At 42.5% G+C, this 20767-nt stretch overlaps 2 protein-coding genes across 2 annotated transcripts; one reads left to right on the top strand and one right to left on the bottom strand.

The window, feature by feature from the left end:
* Positions 1–943: 943 nt before the first annotated feature.
* LOC112574384 (serine/threonine-rich protein adg2-like) lies at positions 944–2852 on the top strand. Its single transcript, XM_025255430.1, has 3 exons — positions 944–1116; positions 1646–1893; positions 2184–2852. Exons 1-3 carry the CDS (start codon positions 1005–1007, stop codon positions 2850–2852), a joined length of 1029 nt encoding a protein of 342 aa, XP_025111215.1. The 5' UTR covers positions 944–1004.
* Positions 2853–6720: 3868 nt separating this feature from the next.
* Positions 6721–7896, bottom strand: LOC112573922 (histone H1-delta-like). Its single transcript, XM_025254624.1, has one exon. It carries the CDS (start codon positions 7672–7674, stop codon positions 7039–7041), a length of 636 nt encoding a protein of 211 aa, XP_025110409.1. The 5' UTR covers positions 7675–7896; the 3' UTR covers positions 6721–7038.
* Between the last annotated feature and the right edge of the window lie 12871 nt (positions 7897–20767).

Genomic DNA, 20767 nt, shown 5'->3' with positions numbered 1-20767 from the left:
GCACGAGTTGACCTAAAGGTGATGAACGTGATCAGGATCGAATGGTAAATGATGCTTAAAGAATCACGTCCCCTTTGTTCACAAAAGTTCATTTTCGGGCGTTGAAGTCGAATTTCAGGTTTAAGGGTTCAACCCGCACTTAGCTGGCTTTGTCCGTACCTTGTCGGAAATTTCCATATTTGGCATTAAACGTTGGACTTAAAGGCCAACCTGAGTTCAAACTTATTGTCAACTGAGTTCATTATTTGATACTAGTTATTACAATATGAAAACTTCTGTCATCTTCGCATGATAAAAACTTTTGAATCTTGTAGTTCTTGTCTGGGCTTTGAAGGAGGTCAAGACTTCAATTCTGGTGATGTTACAAAAGTGGGCTTGCTGATTGGACAATTCCTCTGAGCATGTACTTGAAGTTCTCAACTGTATTTTTTGTAACAAACTAATATGTGGATGCTCTGTTGACTTCCAAGCAACAAGTTTTATGGTTGTCTTGGCAACCTCTGTGTTGAAACACTGACCAAAGTTCTAGACCATTCGGTTGTTGAGGTGGCATAGTGGATAATATTCATGTAACGTTTTAAAAACATAATATAAAATTTTACTGTATGTACCTATTGTATGTATGGGCGCTTGGCAATGCCGTTGCACCTTACAGAAACTTATCATGACTGACACAAATGAAGCAAAAGGTTTGTGAACGTTTTGTCTGAAACCGTTCAGACTCCACAGGGAAATCCAGAAATATAACTGAAAGCTGTATTTTACAGATTTTTTTCAGAAGTACTGAAGAGACCGTTTCCTCTGGCTGAACAAAAGCAGAGGATAAAGCCCTCGGGTTAATTTGCTTGACGCAAGAGGTGTTGACCGAAAATAGAGTAAAAAAAACTGAAACTTGCTCATTGGTTGTTGTCTGACTGATCACCTGACATTCCAGGATATATTTGAGGAGCTGTGACAGGTGCGCAGTATTCGACATCAGACTGAGAAGAGGTGAGCTGGCGACGATGGCTCCCTGGACCTGGCTGGCCCTACTTCTGCTGGTGTTGACAGCTCAGGACACAGTCCACGCACAAACAATCAACGATAATTCAGTGACTCCCCCTGAAGGCAATAATGGTAAGTCCTGCTGTTCTCTCTTTGAAAGTTGATTGTTCGTCGTAGACATTTTATGTGTATTTTTTAACATATCTATGCATGCAAGAATTCAAGTCTAGTAGTAAACATACTAAGTATCAGGGCTTCTGCTTACGCAAAAAATTGCATACAGTACCCCTTCAATTTTCGTCAATGGGGTCCCCTTCAAATTTGGGCGAAGAACAGGGACCCCTTAAAAATCTGAAGAAGGGGTCCCTGGGACCCCAAAAAATTTAGCCTTAGCAGAAGCCCTGAGTATATTCATTATATATCATTTATTACCATGTTAAACCTCCTACGAAATTGAGCCAGATGACTGAATCATTAAAGAATATCGTATCGTATCGTCCCTACCTTACTCTCACATTTTTGCCTACCCCTTCATCTAAGTACAATCAGTGTGTACAGACTTGATTATATATCGTTGGGTTCCTCTACAAGGGTGGGTGAAAAAATTGTTGCCTCACACAGTCAAAGGAGAAGTTTAGAAGTTTTCTCGTCTGACGTTCAGGCACGAGAAGGGCAGAGGTCACCTACCACTGCGTCAACAGCCCCTCGGAGGGTCGCTACGCGCTGGTGAGGATTAACCCTTTCGGACGCAAGTACGAGACGGTGCAGCTGACAGACGAGGCCGGCACCCCCCAGGCCTGGTGCAGCGGCTCCGAGGAGAGATACGACGACACCGGCGTCTACTCCGTCAAGATCCCCGTCACCCGGGACAACGAGCGGCAAGTGGGCGTGACCTGCGGTGGCAAAAAGGTGTGGATACAACCTGTGTAATAAGTCTGAAAACTCTTACGGCTTGAAAAGATATATAAGCAAAATGTAACCAAAAAAGGCAACGAACAAATAAATAGATGTCACGTGACTCACTAATTAACTATAACCTTGCCCCAATGTTTCATTATGTGATCGCCTGTATATACATATGAGACATACTGAATTATATATATATAAATAACACAAAATGCATGTTCATATAATCATGAATCATATTGTATGAGTACACGCGTACACATGTCTGTATATGTGAGGTTTTGTTTGTTTAGACAGGAAACAACTCCTACGAGTGGCTGCTGGCACTACAAGAAAAGAATGAAGAAATGCTGAACACTAATCATACAATGGCGGTGTCGTGCGATTTTGATATGGAAAGCATGGCTCAGGCACAAACACAGACACAGAGCTCTGTTGAATTCGAAACAAGACCATCTGACTTAAATCACCCTACTAAAAGTCACTCCTACCCATTGTATACAGATTACCCAGAGCGAAGACCCGCATACGTACGGTCTACAGATAACTCAGCCACAAAACGCTTCTACACACAGTCTAAAACTCACGACAATACAACACCCTTCTACACACGGTCTACAGATGACTCCAACACAGCACCCTCCTACCAAGGGTCCTCACATTACCGAACTACAAAACCATTCTACGCACGGTCTACAGATTACCCCAGCTCAACACCCTCCTACCCACGGTCTAAAACTTACCCCAACACAACACCCTCCTACCCACGGTATAAAACTAACCCAAACACACCTTTCTACCCACGATCTACAGATTACACAACCCCCAAACCATTCTACCCACGATCTACAGATGACTTCAACACAACACCCTCCTACCCACGGTCTAAAACTTACCCAAACACACCCTTCTACCCACGGTCTAAAACTTACCCCAACACAACACCCTCCTACCCACGGTAAAAATAAAAACTTACCCCAACACAACACCCTCCTACCCACGGTCTAAAACTTACCCCAACACAACACCCTCCTACCCACGGTATAAAACTTACCCAACACACACCTTTCTACCTATGGTCTACAGATTACACAACCCCCAAACCATTCTACCCACTATCTACAGATGACCCCAACAGAGCGCCCTCCTACCCACGGTCTAAAACTTACCCCAACACAACACCCTCCTACCCACGGTATAAAACTTACCCAAACACACCCTTTCTACCCACGATCTACAGATGACCCCAACACAACACCCTTCCTACCCACGGTCTAAAACTAAAACTTACCCCAACACAACACCCTCCTACCCACGGTATAAAACTTACCCCAACACAACACCCTCCTACCACGGTATAAAACTTACCCAAACACACCTTTCTACCTATGGTCTACAGATTACACAACCCCCAAACCATTCTACCCACGATCTACAGATGACCCACAACAGAGCGCCCTCCTACCCACGGTCTAAAACTTACCCCAACACAACACCCTCCTACCCACGGTATAAAACTTACCCAAACACACCTTTCTACCCACGATCTACAGATGACCCCAACACAACACCCTCCTACCCACGGTCTAAAACTTACCCCAACACAACACCCTCCTACCCACGGTATAAAACTTACCCCAACACAACACCCTCCTACCCACGGTATAAAACTTACCCCAACACAACACCCTCCTACCCACGGTATAAAACTTACCCAAACACACCTTTCTACCTATGGTCTACAGATTACACAACCCCCAAACCATTCTACCCACGATCTACAGATGACCCCAACAGAGCACAAGTCTCTTATACCCACTGTCTACACATTACCCTACCAAAAGACCCTACTATCCACGGTTTACAGATTACCCTACTACAATAATTTCATACCCACGGAGTAAAGCATACCCCACTACAAGTGTTTTTTTTTTTTACCCATGGACTAAAATATGGTTCACAGGCTACCCCACCATAAATCCCTTCTACCTACGTACCTAAAACTTACCACAGCACTAGAGCCTCCTACCATGGTCTAGAGCAGGGGTGGGCAATTAATTTTCCCAAGGGGCCGGATGAGAAACTGGGATGGTTTTAGAGGGCCGGACTAATATAGTTAACTCAGTTTTACCCAATACTGTATATATAGTATATTTACTGGTGGGCGGGCCAGCGGGCGGGCCGATCAGAGACAGGAGGCGGGCCGGATCCGGCCCGCGGGCCGGCGTTTGCCCAGGGTCTGGTCTAGAGAGTACCTGTTGAATTACTTTATTATCTAGATAATTCTACCAAAAGCTACCAATGTCGCAGTGACTATCACAAGGGTTTCTGTATGCTTCACTTCTCATACTGACTTTGAGGCTTCACCAGCTGAGTTTAATTCTTCATGTTCTTTGATCAAAAGAGACAACTGGAACATTAGTTTGCTGGATATGAAATAAACATTGAAATAAATAATGGATTAATAACATTGAAGAACCGGAAGGATTTATAATGACCACTGGGTTTTGTTATGAATCTCAAAACAAAGAAAAAACTGTATTGTGATAAGCGCTTACATAAAATATTCATGTTTCGTTGAAGTGATTCACTATGACTATTTCGTCTATACAAAAGAAATATATAAAGCGATTGATTGCGGCATGCTTTTCATCTGTGAACTTTGAGCACCTGTCAGCACGTAAAATTTAGTTATTAAAGGGAAGCAACTAACATTAGTTATTTCTTCAAAGAACTCAAGAGTAAGGCCCCCTGTCAGACTTTATTATTATTATTAACATTAACAATAATAATAATTAAAAAAGGAGGTTGACTGGTGTTTTATTTCAGTCACGGAGCATTCCAAAATAAATTGTTATGATAACAATCCATTCTCGATTAAAGTGCTTTTTTATTCTTGTGCAGTCTTATGGTGTTGATGTTGAACATATGTAGAGGGATGATGGTAAAGGTGATGGATAAAAGAACCAAACATATCGACACAAAAACGAAAGACATGATTAAACACATGCACAATGATCAGTCCGCACTTCTTGATCTTTCCATGTTTAAATCCTATATTCTTCTTCCTTCTACAATCACTCTCATTCTTTCAATTAAGACTACACCATGAGCAAGAAACTTTATGACTATTAAGATGTGGGGGAGGAGGGGGGAAGTACAATGGCAAACTAAGGATACACACAAACACTCATGCCTGGAAGCACTGACATATTTAGATGTTCGCCAAGGAGCAACTAAAGTGTAGTAGTAGTAGTTGTTGTTGTAACATTAAGAGTATGAATTACAGAGAAATTTCTTTTCTTTTAAATATGCAGCCATACACCTTTGTCAAAAGGGGGTGGGTGGAGGATTATATATATGATCACATGGTGCTAATGTCGCTCACCTACGCTCACATCGCATTCGTTCTCTAGAAAGTTGCAAGACCTGGAAACTCTTGACAGTGTGAGTTATGGGGATTAGGCTTTTCTCCATTTTAAATAAAGATTTTTAAATAGTTGATTTTTTTACCATAGAATATATGGGTTTTGGTGCTTCAGAGGCCATATAGTCATTCATTGTAATAACTGTTGGTTGAGTATATTTCTATCTGCTCTCATTTAGCTGATATATGTTATTATGTTCATTCATACTTTCTTACTAGTTCACTAAATGATCTGAGAGTCAATTAATTGTAAAAATGTGATATATCGTTTAAGTCTTTTCAGAGTTCATACAGGGCTGACCACACTTAAAATTCTAAGGACCATTTAAGGATGTTTTCCATAACATGCAGACAAAAATAACTGCAGGTCATCTGCCACTGATTTTAATTTCATTTATTACAGATTAAAGAAAGAGGATATAACATGGGCCACAATTTTATTAGCAATTTTCTTATCAGGGCTCAAAAAATAAGTTTCAGCTTTATTGTGTTTGTTAATCTTCCTTTATTTTTCTGTTTCATGTGTGCTTTAAACTAGCTTCAGTCTTGGAAGCAATGTTCAAAGATACATTACAAGTTCCCCACTGTGCTCTTGTCTTGTGTCCTACACTCAATAGTTTTTCTAATCTTTTCCTTTTAACCATATGTGTTGTAAACTGCACATTCCCACTTTCTAGGTATAATGACTTTGTTTGCTGCCTTGACGCTTGCATAAAATAATTTTTTCAAGTTTTTTAGTTTGAAAATAACTGCCCATCACTGTAGTCCACACAGCTTATTTCTTATGCATGGGGGTGCTAAAATATTTGTTGGGACTGAAGCAGGTCAAATCCAGGAACCATACTGCTTTTTTCATGTCTGAAGTTCATAAAATTCAAAACAATTATTAGTGACAAAAAAGAACCAAACTGATTTTTCTGAAAATAAATGTTATGATTTACAGCGTATGCATCTATATGTAGTTACTTTAGACCAGACCTGGGCAAAGGCCGGCCCGCCTCCTGTGTCTGACCGGCCCACCAGTATATATACTATATATACAGTATTGGGTAAAACGGAGTTAACTATAGTAGTCAGGCCCTCTAAAACCATCCCAATTCTCATGCGGCCCCTTGGGAAAATTAATTGCCCACCCCTGCTTTAGACAGTTTAGTTTCACCTCTGTAAGTATCCTGCATAAGTGAACAATTAGTTACCCTTGCTAGGAAAGCAGTTTTTTTTTTATTTGAGGAAATTATCATTGTGCAGGATCACATGGCTCTTGTTCACCCATCGCCTGTATCCACAACATTATCCAACACTACTACACATTTAGGTAGGTGTTTTAAATCGTAGTGCGAGGGACTTGAAGTGGTAGCTACAAATTATATAATGGCAATTTCACTCAAACAAGTTATGAATTTTCCCAAAAGATAAGTTTGTATGGAGGATGATGAACTTAATTCAAGTTGATTCTATTCTAAAGATTCTTGGTCCTAGAAAAAGGAAAAGCAAATGTAACAGCTTCAAAAAATTTAGGTTGCTCAAAAGTGCTTAAACCATTTGTTATTTGGAGGTAGATGGAAGGGGCTAGTTTTGCATAACTTTCTGAAAAGTAAAAAAGAAACACAGGTAAAACACATTTGCAAACTTTCGGTGGAGAGATATGCTCTCACCTGGAAAATGTGTGGTCCTCAGAAAGAGGACCTTTGTGAGTGGGAAATAGGTGTCAAAAAAGAGGCTTAAGCCTTGGAAGCCTTGGGCTTGGCTGCCTTCTTAGCCGGACTTTTCGGTGCTTTCTTGGCAGCTGGTTTGGCAGCCTTGGGCTTCTTTGCTGCAGCTGGCTTTGAAGCCTTAGGCTTGGCTGCAGCCTTCTTGGGGGAAGCCTTAGGTTTCTTGGTGGCAGCAGCGGCTTTAGGCTTCTTGGCAGCTGCAGCCTTCTTGGGGGAAGCCTTGAGTTTCTTGGCGGCAGGCTTCTTGGGCGACTTGGGCTTCTTGACCACAGCCTTGGGCTTTTTGGCCTTCTTTGGCTTAACCGCGGCGACGACTTTCTTCTCGCCCAAACGGAAGGATCCAGATGCCCCAGTCCCCTTGGACTGCTTGAGGGTCCCGGCCTTGACCCCAGCTTTCAGGGCAGTCTTCAAGCGAGCGTTGATCTTGGCCACCTCGTCGCCCACTTTGTAGTTGGACTGGATGTACTTGAGGATGGCCTGGCGAGACGAGCCACCACGTTCTTTCAAAGAGTCGATGGCGGCAGCAATCATGATGTTGTACTTCGGGTGTTCGGACGGCTTCGCTGGCTTCTTAGCCTTGGCAGCTTTCTTGCCGAGGGCTGTAGCAGAGGCAGCAGCTGGTGAATCGGACGCAGTATCAGCCATGGTGAGAGGAAGAGCGAGGTTAACGACGATGCGTCGACAAGGTAAACCAGCGACGACAAGTTCACGCAGCGCAGACGACAGGAGCGGAATGGCCGACACGCTCAGAGCGAGGCTTTATATAGGCACAGCGCGAGCCGCGACGACAGCACCGCCCCGCTGGCTGCCAAATCCACTTCTGCTCCGCGCTTACCGGCCAAAACTGTGCTTGTTGTCTTTCTTTCTCCTAAAAATGCGCCCCTACCTGTACACATAACACTATCATATTTGGTATCGTAGAAATCTACAGACATTGCTCTTTCTATTGATATGTAATTTTTTTCTAGGATTACTCTACCTGAAGATATTTACCAAAGAACCTACGTGTTTGCGATCTCAGAAACATGTTGATAGCAAATGTTATAATTAATGCACCTAATTTAAACTAAAATAAAGGTTTTGTTTTATGTAAATAGCTGGTCAGTGCATTATTCTTTGTGTGTGTCACATTTTCTTGTGTATTTTATTATTCTAGATGAGTTTGTGGCTGTTTTTCTGAAGTCCCCTACGCACAACATTTTTTTTGGCGGGCGTTAAGTTTCGGTAACAGAATATTAACACTACACTATCTGTAAAATTTATACCAATATTCAAATTATTACCTCCCAATACCTATGAATGCAAGAACTACCGTCTGTAATGTGAAAGTAATTTTTTTCTCTATCTGTTTATAACAGTTTATTATCGCCTATAGCATCACTGATACAATGTTCATGTCTGGTAGGTAGTTGATATGTGACTATATACGAGTACGATGTTTATTATTTATTCTGTTTGTGAGAGGGAACAAATAGTCATATTTTAACTTTAAGTTTATCAGAATTAGTGTTTGTATTTACGATCTTGTTTATACTATCATAAAACAACATTGTCGTGAATTGAACGATCGAATCATGTGTCGGTCGAAACTCGATTGTTTACAAGTTAGCATATTTCAGGTGGGTTGAGTGAGATGTTTATTTGTGGAACTGTTGATCATTTCAAAAGCCTACTTATATATCTTTATGTAAAACTATAAAATTCCTGTCTCATGGCTTCTGAATCATATTTTCTTCCTTCAATCGTTAGTACAACCGAAAGCTGTCAAAGATCGACAACTGTGTTTTGAACATGCTCGCGTTTCACAGAGCTAGACATTTACTTTCTAGTGTAGGCAGGATATTATTTTATTTTCTCAGATAAAACTTTGACATTAAGATTTTCAACTGCATTGTAGTATAGAATATATACTGACAGGTTGTGGGGACATGTTTTCTTTGCTTTTTCAAGCATTGTACGTGTATGAACGATCGAGCACTCGTAATTAAACGGTCATTCAGTCACATGAGCTGTTTATAAATTTCCTCTTGGTTCACCACTCAGATAGACATATCATTGCCAATGTGTTTACCTAGTAATTTTTGGAACAATGAAAAACTGTACGTGCAAAATATCTTTGAGGAGCTATAAATTATTGTCTTAATTCTTGCATTAAAATTCTAAGTAACAAATTATGAACAAGGAAATTGTATAAACTATAATAGGCAAGTCAGATTAACTTTCCTAAATTCAAGGAGACAAACGCTTCTCTAAAATCCCTTGTTAGTGGTGGCTGCATATATGACCTATCACATGACACAGTATGAGATAGCATGTATATAGGCATAATTAAAGAGACTGCATATACTGCAAAAGGGGAATTATTGCAGGTCAATACATACTTAAATAGAACTACACAGTTTGATACGCATATGCAGACAAGATTTTGAATCCCCCACTGTCACTGAGACCAATGTCACTGCTTTGTTCTGAAATCCACGTTTAGTGATATTTACTAAAGAAAAGCATCCTGGGGTCTGAGGTCTGTGTTGACTTCAATGTGACTTCAATGAACATGGATAGAGCTCACTTTTTACTAGTCCTTCACTTTTTGAGTTATTGTGTCTACCCTTACTTTAGTTCTGCCTGACTACTAGTTTTCTGCTTCATATTAAAACAGGTCAAATGGTCTGCATGCTGATCTTAAACTATTAGGTCTGTATTACAAACTTTGAGCAAGCCTCTTCTGCCAGTAACCTTCAATTGAAGAAAAAAAAAAAAAGTGGCATTGCGTTGGCACTTGTCACTGTCAGTTAATGACCTGATATGTTCACAGATTAATTGTCATTATATAACATACTTTCAGATGCGCAGCTCTTAAAAATTGTTAGGGTTTTAGTTCTGGTCGTTTTAGGTAGAGTAAACAGATATAGAAAACTCAGATATAGGAAAATGTTTGTGAAGAAGCTATTTATAGAAAAAACTTTCCAACATACTGGGGAACAGGTGGGAGCTTACAGACTGCGATGTAGAACTGTATTTTATGTTCATTATGCATTTACTCTCAACATGGCTTTAAAATAAATTGTACCCTGTTGGGTCACATTATCACTTGCATTTAGCGCTTTCTCAGTGTCTGATGTATACCAACATTATGTTTCTGTTCAAACACATTTCATAAAATATTTAATAAAACAAATTCTGAGTAAATAAAACCTTCTAGAACTAAAGCAAAGAAATTTAAGTCTTGCGTGTTTTTTTTTATTGGGTCTTCATCGAGGAAGTCCTGGACACTGACAGTCAGATAGACAATAGCTAAATATCACCAGACATTACATACAAGTAAGAGCAAATACAGATTCCATCACAAGTTGCTAGTAACAACAACAATAGAATTTATACACTGATGCAGCTGTATCAAATGTTAAACATCACAGCAAGAAATCTCAAACATTTGGGAAGAATTTGTTTAACGGTTTTAGTATAATTTCAGCTCTATTGCTGAGGGCTATACAAACGTTTTTATAACTCGATGTAATGAGTTCATTTTCTAATATTAAAGACAATTTTTTTAAATGGCAAAATTATAATAAAAACAAAAAAAGTTCAGTTTACAATTATTTAGCACTACTTTTGTGCACCTTTGCACATTTATTATACTGTGTATTTTTCACGAGAGACAAGACTAACAAACTTACACACATTTTTCAATATTCCAAAATATTTAAATATTTTCATACATTTCAATATTCTGATACATTTTAATATTCTAATATACTTTAATATTCCAATATATATATTTTAATATTTCAACATAAGTAATTTTAATAGTCGTGATTTAAAGGTCACATAGTATAAAATTTGTGCTCATGGTAACGCTTTTCTAGAAAAAAACAACAAACTGGAGGCACGATGGGACAGTTAAAATCATTAAGGCCGCGATCTCTACCCACAAACTTCTGAGGAAAATCAAGGGATATAAGCGCGCGTGGTGTTTATATCACTTTACGCGCTTGTCTACCTTGACTAGTGATCGTAAAGAACATTCCTCTTGTGGCTGGTGAGTGAAAGGGAAGAAAGACTTACAAAAATATTTCGATTCCAAAGATTCGATCGTTGGCAGGCAATGCCATAACCCGTTCTCTTGTTTTAACACGTTGTAACATATTACTGGACGTTTCACAACCGCCACCTACGGACGGTTCCATCGTTTGACAAGGTTGAAAACAATGCCGCATTAAAACTGTTTATTTTAATTCTATCAAGATAGAAGTCATGATCTTTGACGTGTAGATGACTTCTGTCACTGAGTCATATATTCCTGTTTTGGAGAAGATCATTTTTTTTTCTAGGCTGTGGCTGTAAAACGTTCCCCGTCCACGAAACTGATTTATCAGGGGAGGCAAGAAACATCGTACAGAGAGTGGTTGTCTCAACTTCCTACATTCCATGCTCTTCATATGTTGGCCACAACGGTTACTGAGTTTAGAGACTCGTTGCTAAAGACAGTGGCCAAACAAGAGCGTTTACATCTAGCTGAACCCTTTTTTCCCTACAAGACCTCACCTCTGACCTCTTCCTAATTTTACCCACAGAATCACAAGATGGTTACCTACCAGTCTGCAAAAATCTGTATGGAGTTGGTTTTGTTTTTTTTCAATATTTGGGATGTTCTTTTTGTTTCTGTATGTGTAGGAGTAAAGGACAGTGTTGTCCATAGGAATGGGAATCCCATGGGAAACGTCCCAGGGGACGGGATGGGATGGGACAGCACACATTTGTATTTCCCATGGTAGTCGATACTTGATATTGCAAAATAAATTTACTGTTATTTCATTCATCAAGGATTTAAATCTTTCCTCTGAATCATCTATTGTATGTGAAGTAGCAGGAATTATAGAACAAAAGCCGAAAAGTGGTTTTCAGTGTTGTCCATAGGATTGTTAATACCATGGGAATCCCATGGGAAACATCCCGTGGGATGGGACGGGATGGGACAGGCATAAATTGCCATGGGACGGGATGGGACGGGATAGAAAAATATGTCCCATGGACAACCCTGGTAAAGGATTAATTTCCACTATTACTGTTAACGCGGTCAAACGCACAATGAAAAGACTGTTACAGAATATTTACTTGTTACAATACCTCATATGATCAGTTATATAAACGTTGCTATATTCTTCCTGAAACAAATAACAAAACGATGACATCAAATGTTTGAAACCGTATTGAGTCCAAGTTTCAATAGGGACCTTGTCTCTGTTCGCTTCCATCTCAATATTTTCACAAAGGAAGGAGTTGGTTGCTTCTTTCGCTCACCTCCAGTGCTATGGCGCAATGTGACTTTTACAGAGTACACACCCGACATTTACAGGGTAAACACACCTAGTTTATACTTATTCATTTAAAGGCCAGATACAAAAAATTGGTACCAGCTCAGTCCTTGTCTTGGCATCTCACACAGCTGCAACTGTCTTGTCTCTAGAACCGTTGAATTGCAGGTAAAGCTGCTAAAGAAAGTTCCTATTTTTGCACGAGCACCTTATCAAGTGCATGAAGCACTTTACCCAAGTGCAAGAGCACTTTACAAAGCCAAAGGTCTTCTTTGGGAATAAAGAGACCAAAGTATATGTACATTGTTACATCAAAGCATATTTACATTGAATGAAATCAGATGCCATCAAAGCATCCTCATCTTGTATATGTGATGTGACGGTTTGTCCCTGAAGTAGGTCGACTTAGTAGGACCAGGCTGACACTACAGCTCCGATTGGAGCAAATTGGGGGTAATGGTCACAAACACCATACCAAAATAAATATACCTCATTTTTTTGTGCGAGGGAGGGGTGAGGTGAAGAAAGGATGGGTCAAGAAGAGGCACTTTGGTCTTCATTGTGCTGACCACTTCTTTGATCGCTATAAAATTACTGGGCCTGAGTCTTTCAAATGGCATCTAGAGATTTTCACTTGAAAGAAACAAAATACTCGTTGATGACGAATGTGTCAAGTGTTCCACTATAGTCCAGAAGGAATGTAATTTACCCTTAGTGGCGCAGTCAACTGAGGAGGGTTGGGGGAGTGTAATGCTGAAAATTAACAAGCGCGTGGGTGTTTTACACGACACGCGACAGGAAAATGAACTGGAAACACCTGACAGGGTCAAGCCATCGCCGTCACTTCAGGTCGTCGCGTGACAACTGACTGTCGGTAGCTATTGGCTGCAGCCCGCGTTTGATGCGAAACTTGAGCGGGATCTTCTGCAGGAGGTCCATGTCCACGCATTTTTCCCAGCTCTTGGTGTTTCCCAGGATGCCTCTGCTTCCTTTCTCCTCACTGGTCTGAAAAAGCCCGCTGCTGCTGTTGCTGCTGCTGTCGGGGCTCCCCTCAGACCTGCAGGGGCTGCGAGAGGGGGACGAATCGGTGCCAGAGTCAGACAGCGAGGAACGGTTGATGGTGACGTCATGGACGCGCTGCACAGACAAGAATGGGGTGTTCGGAACGATTTCCTGATTTCGACCAGAGCCAGTCTGGTTGCTGAAACCGCGGCTTTGAACATGCAAGGGGGGTCTGTACATCATTGTCTCGTCAACCGCGACACTCTTTTTCGAAAATTCTATCTCGTCTGGGAAACTCGGTGAGGTAGACATTCCTTTGGTAACGGCGGGCGCCTGGGGGGAGACAGGTATGGGAAAGTTATAACCATTGTGTTTCGTTCCTGATTCCTCAGCGGCTTCCATAGCGGACGAGCTGTTGGAGTGATCCTCGTAGCCGGACTCACTGCTGGCAGTTAACAAACAGAAAGGAGAATTCGACGACAGCGAAGAAGAAGAGGAGGAGGAGGAAGATGGCGAAGAGGCCATCAAAGACGAGGACGGCTTTGGGGGTTTGAGGTCAGATGTCAGCTGATCCCCGAGCATTCGTTTCAAGGCGTTCAGCTCGTAGCGGAGCTCTAGGTTCTCCTTCTGCAGCTCCGCCATGCGGTGTTCCATGATTTTCTCCATCGTTTTTCGCTTGATACGCGAGCGGCGAGCCGAGTCGTTGTTCTTGAGCCGCTTGTTCCAGTAGGTGGCGTCTTTCTTGTGGTCGGGCACAAACTCCCGCTTGGCTCTCGGCTGACTTACTGCACCTACAGGGGACAAATCGGACTGGGGGGCGGAAAACCGGAAGCCGTTCCGCGTCTCCAGGTTCGTTGGGCCGTCATCACCATCATCATTGCTAATCTTGCTGTTGTGCATAGACCCGCTGGTGTTGTCGCTGTAGTCGTTGTCATCCTGACCACTCTCGTCATCTTCGGACATGCTTCGATGGAGGTAAGGACTACTCTGAGATTGGGGGCAACGATCAGGAGGAGACGGGTGCTGCTGACCTCCGCTGTCATACTGACCGCTGAAATGTGGGACGTTCAAGGTTTGGACAGGGCTTTCTGTCATGTCTGGATAGCAGTCGGGGCTTCGCCGGATCTCTTGCTGTGAGTAGGGGTTGAGATGAGTGACCTCAGGGTGTGAAAGGGTGACCTCGCGGCGACCTCCGTACGGGTGGTGTCTTAACCCCCACGCGCCTGCCACGTGTAAGCCAAGATGACCTTGACCCGGCACGTGCAGGTGTGCGGTCGAAGTTCGGCGCTGAGTTTTGACGGAGGGAGAGGAGAGTCGAGTCGACATGTCCCGTAACTCTTTGGAACCGAGAGTTGTCGCATCATTTTCGTCCCGTAGCTCCTGCTTCACAGGCGCGTAGCGTCCCCATGACTCCATGAATGGGTCAGAGGTCAGTCTGCTGACGTGGTGACCTGCAGGCGCTGTCGGCAGCGCGGAGATGATGTAGGAAGTATGGGAGATATAGCAGTCGCCATCTTGGCTTGATGTTGAATGCTGAATAGGCATCTGTGGTCGCCTATCTTCGGGAAGATGTGGTATTGTCCTGAATCAACAAAAACAGACTAAAACCTTTAAATGAGAATTGCGTTTTAAACTTTAATAACAAAACTAGATTTTAAAAAAGGGATAAATGGTTTTGATTGGTATTGGATGAATACTACTATCACTCTCTGTCACACTTTCAAGCAATTCATAAAAATAAAAATGATGATGTATATATTTACCTGGTAACTATACATAGATCGCATTGATAAGTATTGTTTGCAAGATTTTTGATTACATTTTGAACAAGGAAAAATCGATATAAAAACGCGATAATATTCGCAAACACACACGTAAGCTTTTGTAAACATCACAGCATTATTGATCATATTGAAATGACCCATAATTAGCTCAAATGTTCAATCATCGTTTTCTCTTTATCATGATTCATAATATTATGTGGTCGTGCGAGGAAAAGGATTATTTTTAATGGCGATGTGTCTTTTGTTGTAGTGATGTACACTTTAGGTCACTTTTGCACTATTAATGGCATATGAGGTATATTTTTAATGTTTATACAGCAATACAATGTCAATTCTACTGTAATAAAATAGAGCCGCCGCTTTACATGTTCAACGACCAAAATTACCAGACATCAAACATTTTTATTTTCACCCCTTGAAGGTAAGAGGAAACTGAATTATACACAACTAGCAGTTCACCCACACAACTTCCTCCTGCAAAACTTGAATAAATTTACACACAGATTGAATAAAAGTAACCATGAGACAGTGCTATATAAAAAGACAAAGAGCTGGGTGGAACTCCCACGCCATCGCTAAACAAATAGGTCACTATGTGAGAAGTGTGGTTTTCAGACTGAATGACTGATCTCCCTTATAATGTCGTCTGTCGCTATAGAAACAATTCACATTTTTTTACTTAAAACATATTTTTAGTAGTTTCGATCCAAACCTCTAATAGACTAGCTTCTAGAGACAGGTCAAGGGTAATTATGCTGACCAGCCTCGTTCTTGAATGATGTGACTTTTTCCATGTTTATTTTCTGCTTCTGAGAGTATTAAAGCATTTATAATTACCGCACATGAATTTAGGATAAAGCGAAGGCAGAGATGCCGTCGGCGGATCACAACTCATTAAAAACAGTAACAGCTGGTTTATATCATTATCCAAAAAACCCTGAAGCACAAAACCAAGCCATTTGAATTATCGACGATGACGATTGACTGACGACGACGATGATGATGATGATGGTGTCGGGTGTCTCACAGCACACTGGCGACTGGCCTTACCTGAGCTTGTCTAGTTCAAGCAGTAGAGTGTGAGGTACAGTCGACCTGTCATTATCTTGGTATTCATGCAATTAGTGTGTGAGTGTGTGTGTCATTCGTTCCCCTGGGTTCGTCTGTACCGCAAGTGACACGCTTTGAGGGTTGGGGGGCAAGAGGGCGGTGGTCTCACTCAACTGCTCTTCGCTTGATATTTCTCTCTCTAAAGTTTTTCTCACGACCTTTGACCTTCTTCTCAGAGGCTTTTTTAAAATTTATTTTATAGGTGGAGACCAACACTGCGGCAAATGACGAATTGTAGGAGCACGTGGTGTCCCAGCTAACTGCTGACAGGCGCCGAGTATACAAGCACTCAGACTTGGTTCCGATTCGCCGTCGCCTCTGACCCTGATTAGGCAAGTTGTGGTAATAATGAAGAAGATAATGACGACAGCTATGACTACAACGAGGACGACGACCATGATGATGACGACGATGAAATAACGACGAAAATGACGGCGTTGATAACAATGATAAAAAAGATGTTGATAATGAAAACAATTATGGAGATGGCAGCCGGTGAGGATTATGTTCACAAAGTCAATGACGTCGACGGCATCAACGACGATGACGATAACAAAGGCTATGAAGACTCGATTGTCAACGACAATGGCGACGACGAAGATCATCAACATCATCATCTTCCACGTTTCAAATGCATCTGACGTCAAATTATAATTTTTTTTTCATCGTCATCGTCATCGTTGTCGTCATCGTTGTCCAATCATTCCGCAAGCACACGAAACTGTCCGTCCTACATAGATGCCCTCGTGTTGGGTAAACGACTTCCAGCTGAGTGATATTAATCCTTGTCCTCCCCTCACATCCTTGTTATTTACGCAAAGGGCAACATTACTCAGCGTTGTGACGACAATCACGACACCCAGAACCAGCAGCAGCAGCAGCAGGAACGGAGGCGGCGACATTGCACCAACGCTTGGAGTCAAGTTCAAGTTCAGCAACGTTTGCGGCATTACGCAATGGCCGTCAGTTTACGAAAGATATTGTGAAAACAAAAATTGGATGCAGAGATAGACATGATGAAGACAAAGGGAGGGGGAGATTGGGGAGGGAAGGGAACTCGCTGCGTCATCAGCGCCAGAGTCCGTGGATGTTCTACTGGATAGGACACACGCACGCGCGCGCGTACACGCACACAGTCCGGTATGGCAACATCGAGGTTACGTGCCCCTCGTGCGATCAGGAAAGACAACTCTCTAATAGGAATCCAAAAAAGCTAAAGTCACTTCCAGTCACTTTGACTATAATTGTCACCATTATTGTTGGGCCACATGAAATAAATTTACTTTCTCTTTCTTTAGATGTTGTCTAAAGGTTATCAGGTTAGGCCGTTCTTTCATTCAGCTAATCTAGTTTTGAGTACTGTTGATGCTTGGGATGATGGTCCAATGACTATGAACGCATCGACTTCACGCTGTCTACGCACGGGTAAACACACACACACACACACACACTGATAAAGAAAGATGCAAACATACGCGCGCACATGAATTACAAAGACGCAAGAGATCGTAGTGTTATGTTCTCATGCCATTATAAGATTCTAATCATCCTCAAAATATCATCGCCGTTTTCTTTAAATATTTTCTATGAACAGTGCCATCTCTGACACCATATCCAGCGTCATTTCAAATCATCATCAGATTAATCATTATGATCATGATCATGATGATGATCATCATCAATCATCATCATCATCACCACAATTATATTAGTCTCTAAAAATCCTGCGGCTTCTTAAAGTTTCTTATAGCTAGTTCTTTTTTTTTCTTACAAGAAGTAGTATCCACATTCCTTCTATTTGAACTTATCGATATTAACAAACTGGCCAATAGCAATTTCGATGAAACTAGTGAACTTTGAACTGTGAACTTACTGGAGCATGCTCAGTGTGGACGTTCGGCGTCACTCAGGAATTGGTCCGAAAGAACAAGACATTGGATGCTATATGTCCCTTGCAGAAGCTGGAAGCCCACGTGATTGTGGCTGGAGGTAGAGATGGGTAAGTCTAAACACTGGACGACAACAGCCAGCTCCTGACGTCCCTCGACTACTTTCGCGTCTTCTTCAAACACCTGAAGCTTGACCGTCGTCTGCAACAGTCGCAGCAACCCATCCAGACAGACCAGGGACTATCGATGGTCGTGTCTGTGCGCTGGGGTCACTTTTTAAGAAGTTCCACCACCATGTCCAGAGTGGCGACAAGTGTCAAACGCCGCCTCACCGTCACGACAACTGCAGGAACTGTGCGGCACGTGTGTGCGGCACGACTGATGACCGCTTGTAGACAGCCCTTGCCTCACTGCGGCATGGACATCGTACCGTATGGGCCCTCGGCTGGCCCGCTGCGGCCGCCCCACGCTGTTACGTAATTGGTGGAAAAAATATTTTTAAAAAAGTACCCAGCCCTCAACAGCTGCACGTGCTGTAACCTCGAAGCGACCACAAGGCTAATTGTGACGCGGTCAATTGCAGTTTCCTAACCCACCCTACCTACCCCATCCCAGGTCCACCCTCCTCTCCTCCCCCTCCGCCTCGAATATGCGATGCAACGCCCTTTAGTGATGTGGGAGCCAGCAGCCAGCGTTCAGATGTTGCTGGTCCTTCGCGGATTTGGGTGACGCGGCGCGGCACGGCGGTGCGGCGAGACAAGCAGAAAAGAACGCTGCGTGCGGCTCCATGAGCGGCAGACGCGCAGCGCAGTAGCCAGAAAGAAGGGAGGAGGTAGGCATTGAACAAGAAATAGTGGGAGGTGGGATGATGAGGTGAGGGGGGAGTGTGCGTGCTGGGGAAGGTTGGGATGGGAGGAGCGGGGGAAATCCGGCTGGCTTGTTCCAGGATGCGGAATGCAGTGAAAGGGAAGTTCAAGTTTACGCCGCACGTGACGGCGGCTCACGTTTTGTGACCGTCAAACGCGACACGACGATGCGTGCGGAGGTCTGGCGTGCGTCGGGCCTGCAGCAGCAGCAGCAGCCGGCGTTAATGCGGTGGAAAGCTGACGCCATGTTGCGTCGCCAGCAACCCTTTGGCTACGTGTACCAGGTCCTCACTCTAATGGCGCTCGTGATGTTGTTATTGTCGTCGTCGTCCCCATTAATACTGACTTCGTTGTAGATGTTGTTGTCATCGGTGATACAATTTCATTTTTGTTGTCGTCATTTTTTCCATTTCTGATGTTATAACAAACATCATCGTCCTTTTTCTTCCATCGACAAAATACGTGAGAGAGGGAAGAGGCCAATCACACCTCCATCCTACCCTCAGCTCATCCCAAGCGGGTCTCCGATGTCGTGTAAACCTAAACTTCATTATTTTTTATCGTTTTTTCGTGTGGGCTTAAATCACCTTCTCACACCTCCAATAAAAGTAATAATTCCGCAGCATTTTGCTGGCTGAAAGCAAAGTAAAAAATTTTTCTTTTCAGTGAAGATCGTTTTCTAGCATAGCAGATGGTGTGTCTGGTATGCGTGGACGGATTTAATAATGCATTCTAGCTTTACCTGTCCTTCGTGATGTGGTGATAGGTTACGCAAGTGACATTTTGTAAAGGCTGACACACGGTAGTTTTTTGCTGTTTCTCCCAAGACGCTTGTCTGAAATTTCTTAATAAAACAATGAAATGAAAGGTTAGCCGAACACTATAAATACATTTGCTGGTGTCATGGGCTCAGATGTCCCCCCTTGCCTCAGAAATCCGCCCCTTATCATCCGTTCTTTAAAGCAGACAAGCAGTCGCACAAACGGACACACACACGATCGAGCGCACAGACACAAAACACATAATGAACAAGTCCCACTTACAAAAACAGGGGTTGCTAACTTGCAGTAAACAAAAACAACCTGCTTTCGACTGTAGGGCAAAACGGAATGAAGGTCAACAGGGCGGAAAGGAGTCAAGGTTAAAGCAGCAAGTGCAAAAGCATGACCTCTTCGACCTGTTAATCGGTATTAATCGCTTTCTAGCGCCCAGGGAGGAAGAGAATGTAATAATTTGTGTGGCCTTTCAAATCCGCCCACGTTTCCTCATTCCCCATCATCGCTGTAACCCACCATCCTCCCTTCGTAACGGAGAACGGTTTGGATCCGATCTGTCCACGTCAGCTGCCAATATTTCTTTCCAGGTCTGAACCTGGTTCCGAGAGATCAGAGATTAACATCGATACAAATTTCTTTCTTTATAGATAGGTGCTGGAAACCTTAGTTCAAACATAGCCGCGAAATAGGTTCAGGACAGAAAAATTCTATAGAGATTAATTCATTCATGATCTGTAGGCACTCCAAACTCGGGTAAAAAAAAAGGTACCCAGAAAGTGAACCCTTTAGTTGGTTGGTCGATTCATGAGGAATATTTTATGAATGTTTTTCTCTTAATCACGCCTGGATTTGTCAAGAAAACAGGAAGTGACGAAAAGTCGGTATTTCTAAAAATATAGTGTGCTTCAATTCTCGAGAAAAGAAAACAGACCAGGACACAATGTGTCGCTGCTGAATGTCCTCATCGACACTCAGATGGAGTTAGTTTGTACTCAT

Source organism: Pomacea canaliculata, linkage group LG10, assembly GCF_003073045.1.
Source record: "Pomacea canaliculata isolate SZHN2017 linkage group LG10, ASM307304v1, whole genome shotgun sequence".
In the NCBI taxonomy this organism is placed as follows: domain Eukaryota; kingdom Metazoa; phylum Mollusca; class Gastropoda; order Architaenioglossa; family Ampullariidae; genus Pomacea; species Pomacea canaliculata.
This window is presented reverse-complemented; position numbering and strand designations above follow the sequence as displayed.

Coding starts and splice junctions, on each gene's coding strand:
- LOC112574384 (XM_025255430.1), top strand. CDS start 1,005: ATGGCTCCCTGGACCTGGCTGGCCCTACTTCTGCTGGTGTTGACAGCT. Junction 1,117..1,645: donor TCCCCCTGAAGGCAATAATG/GTAAGTCCTGCT, acceptor TCTGACGTTCAG/GCACGAGAAGGGCAGAGGTC. Junction 1,894..2,183: donor TGACCTGCGGTGGCAAAAAG/GTGTGGATACAA, acceptor TTGTTTGTTTAG/ACAGGAAACAACTCCTACGA.
- LOC112573922 (XM_025254624.1), bottom strand. CDS start 7,674: ATGGCTGATACTGCGTCCGATTCACCAGCTGCTGCCTCTGCTACAGCC.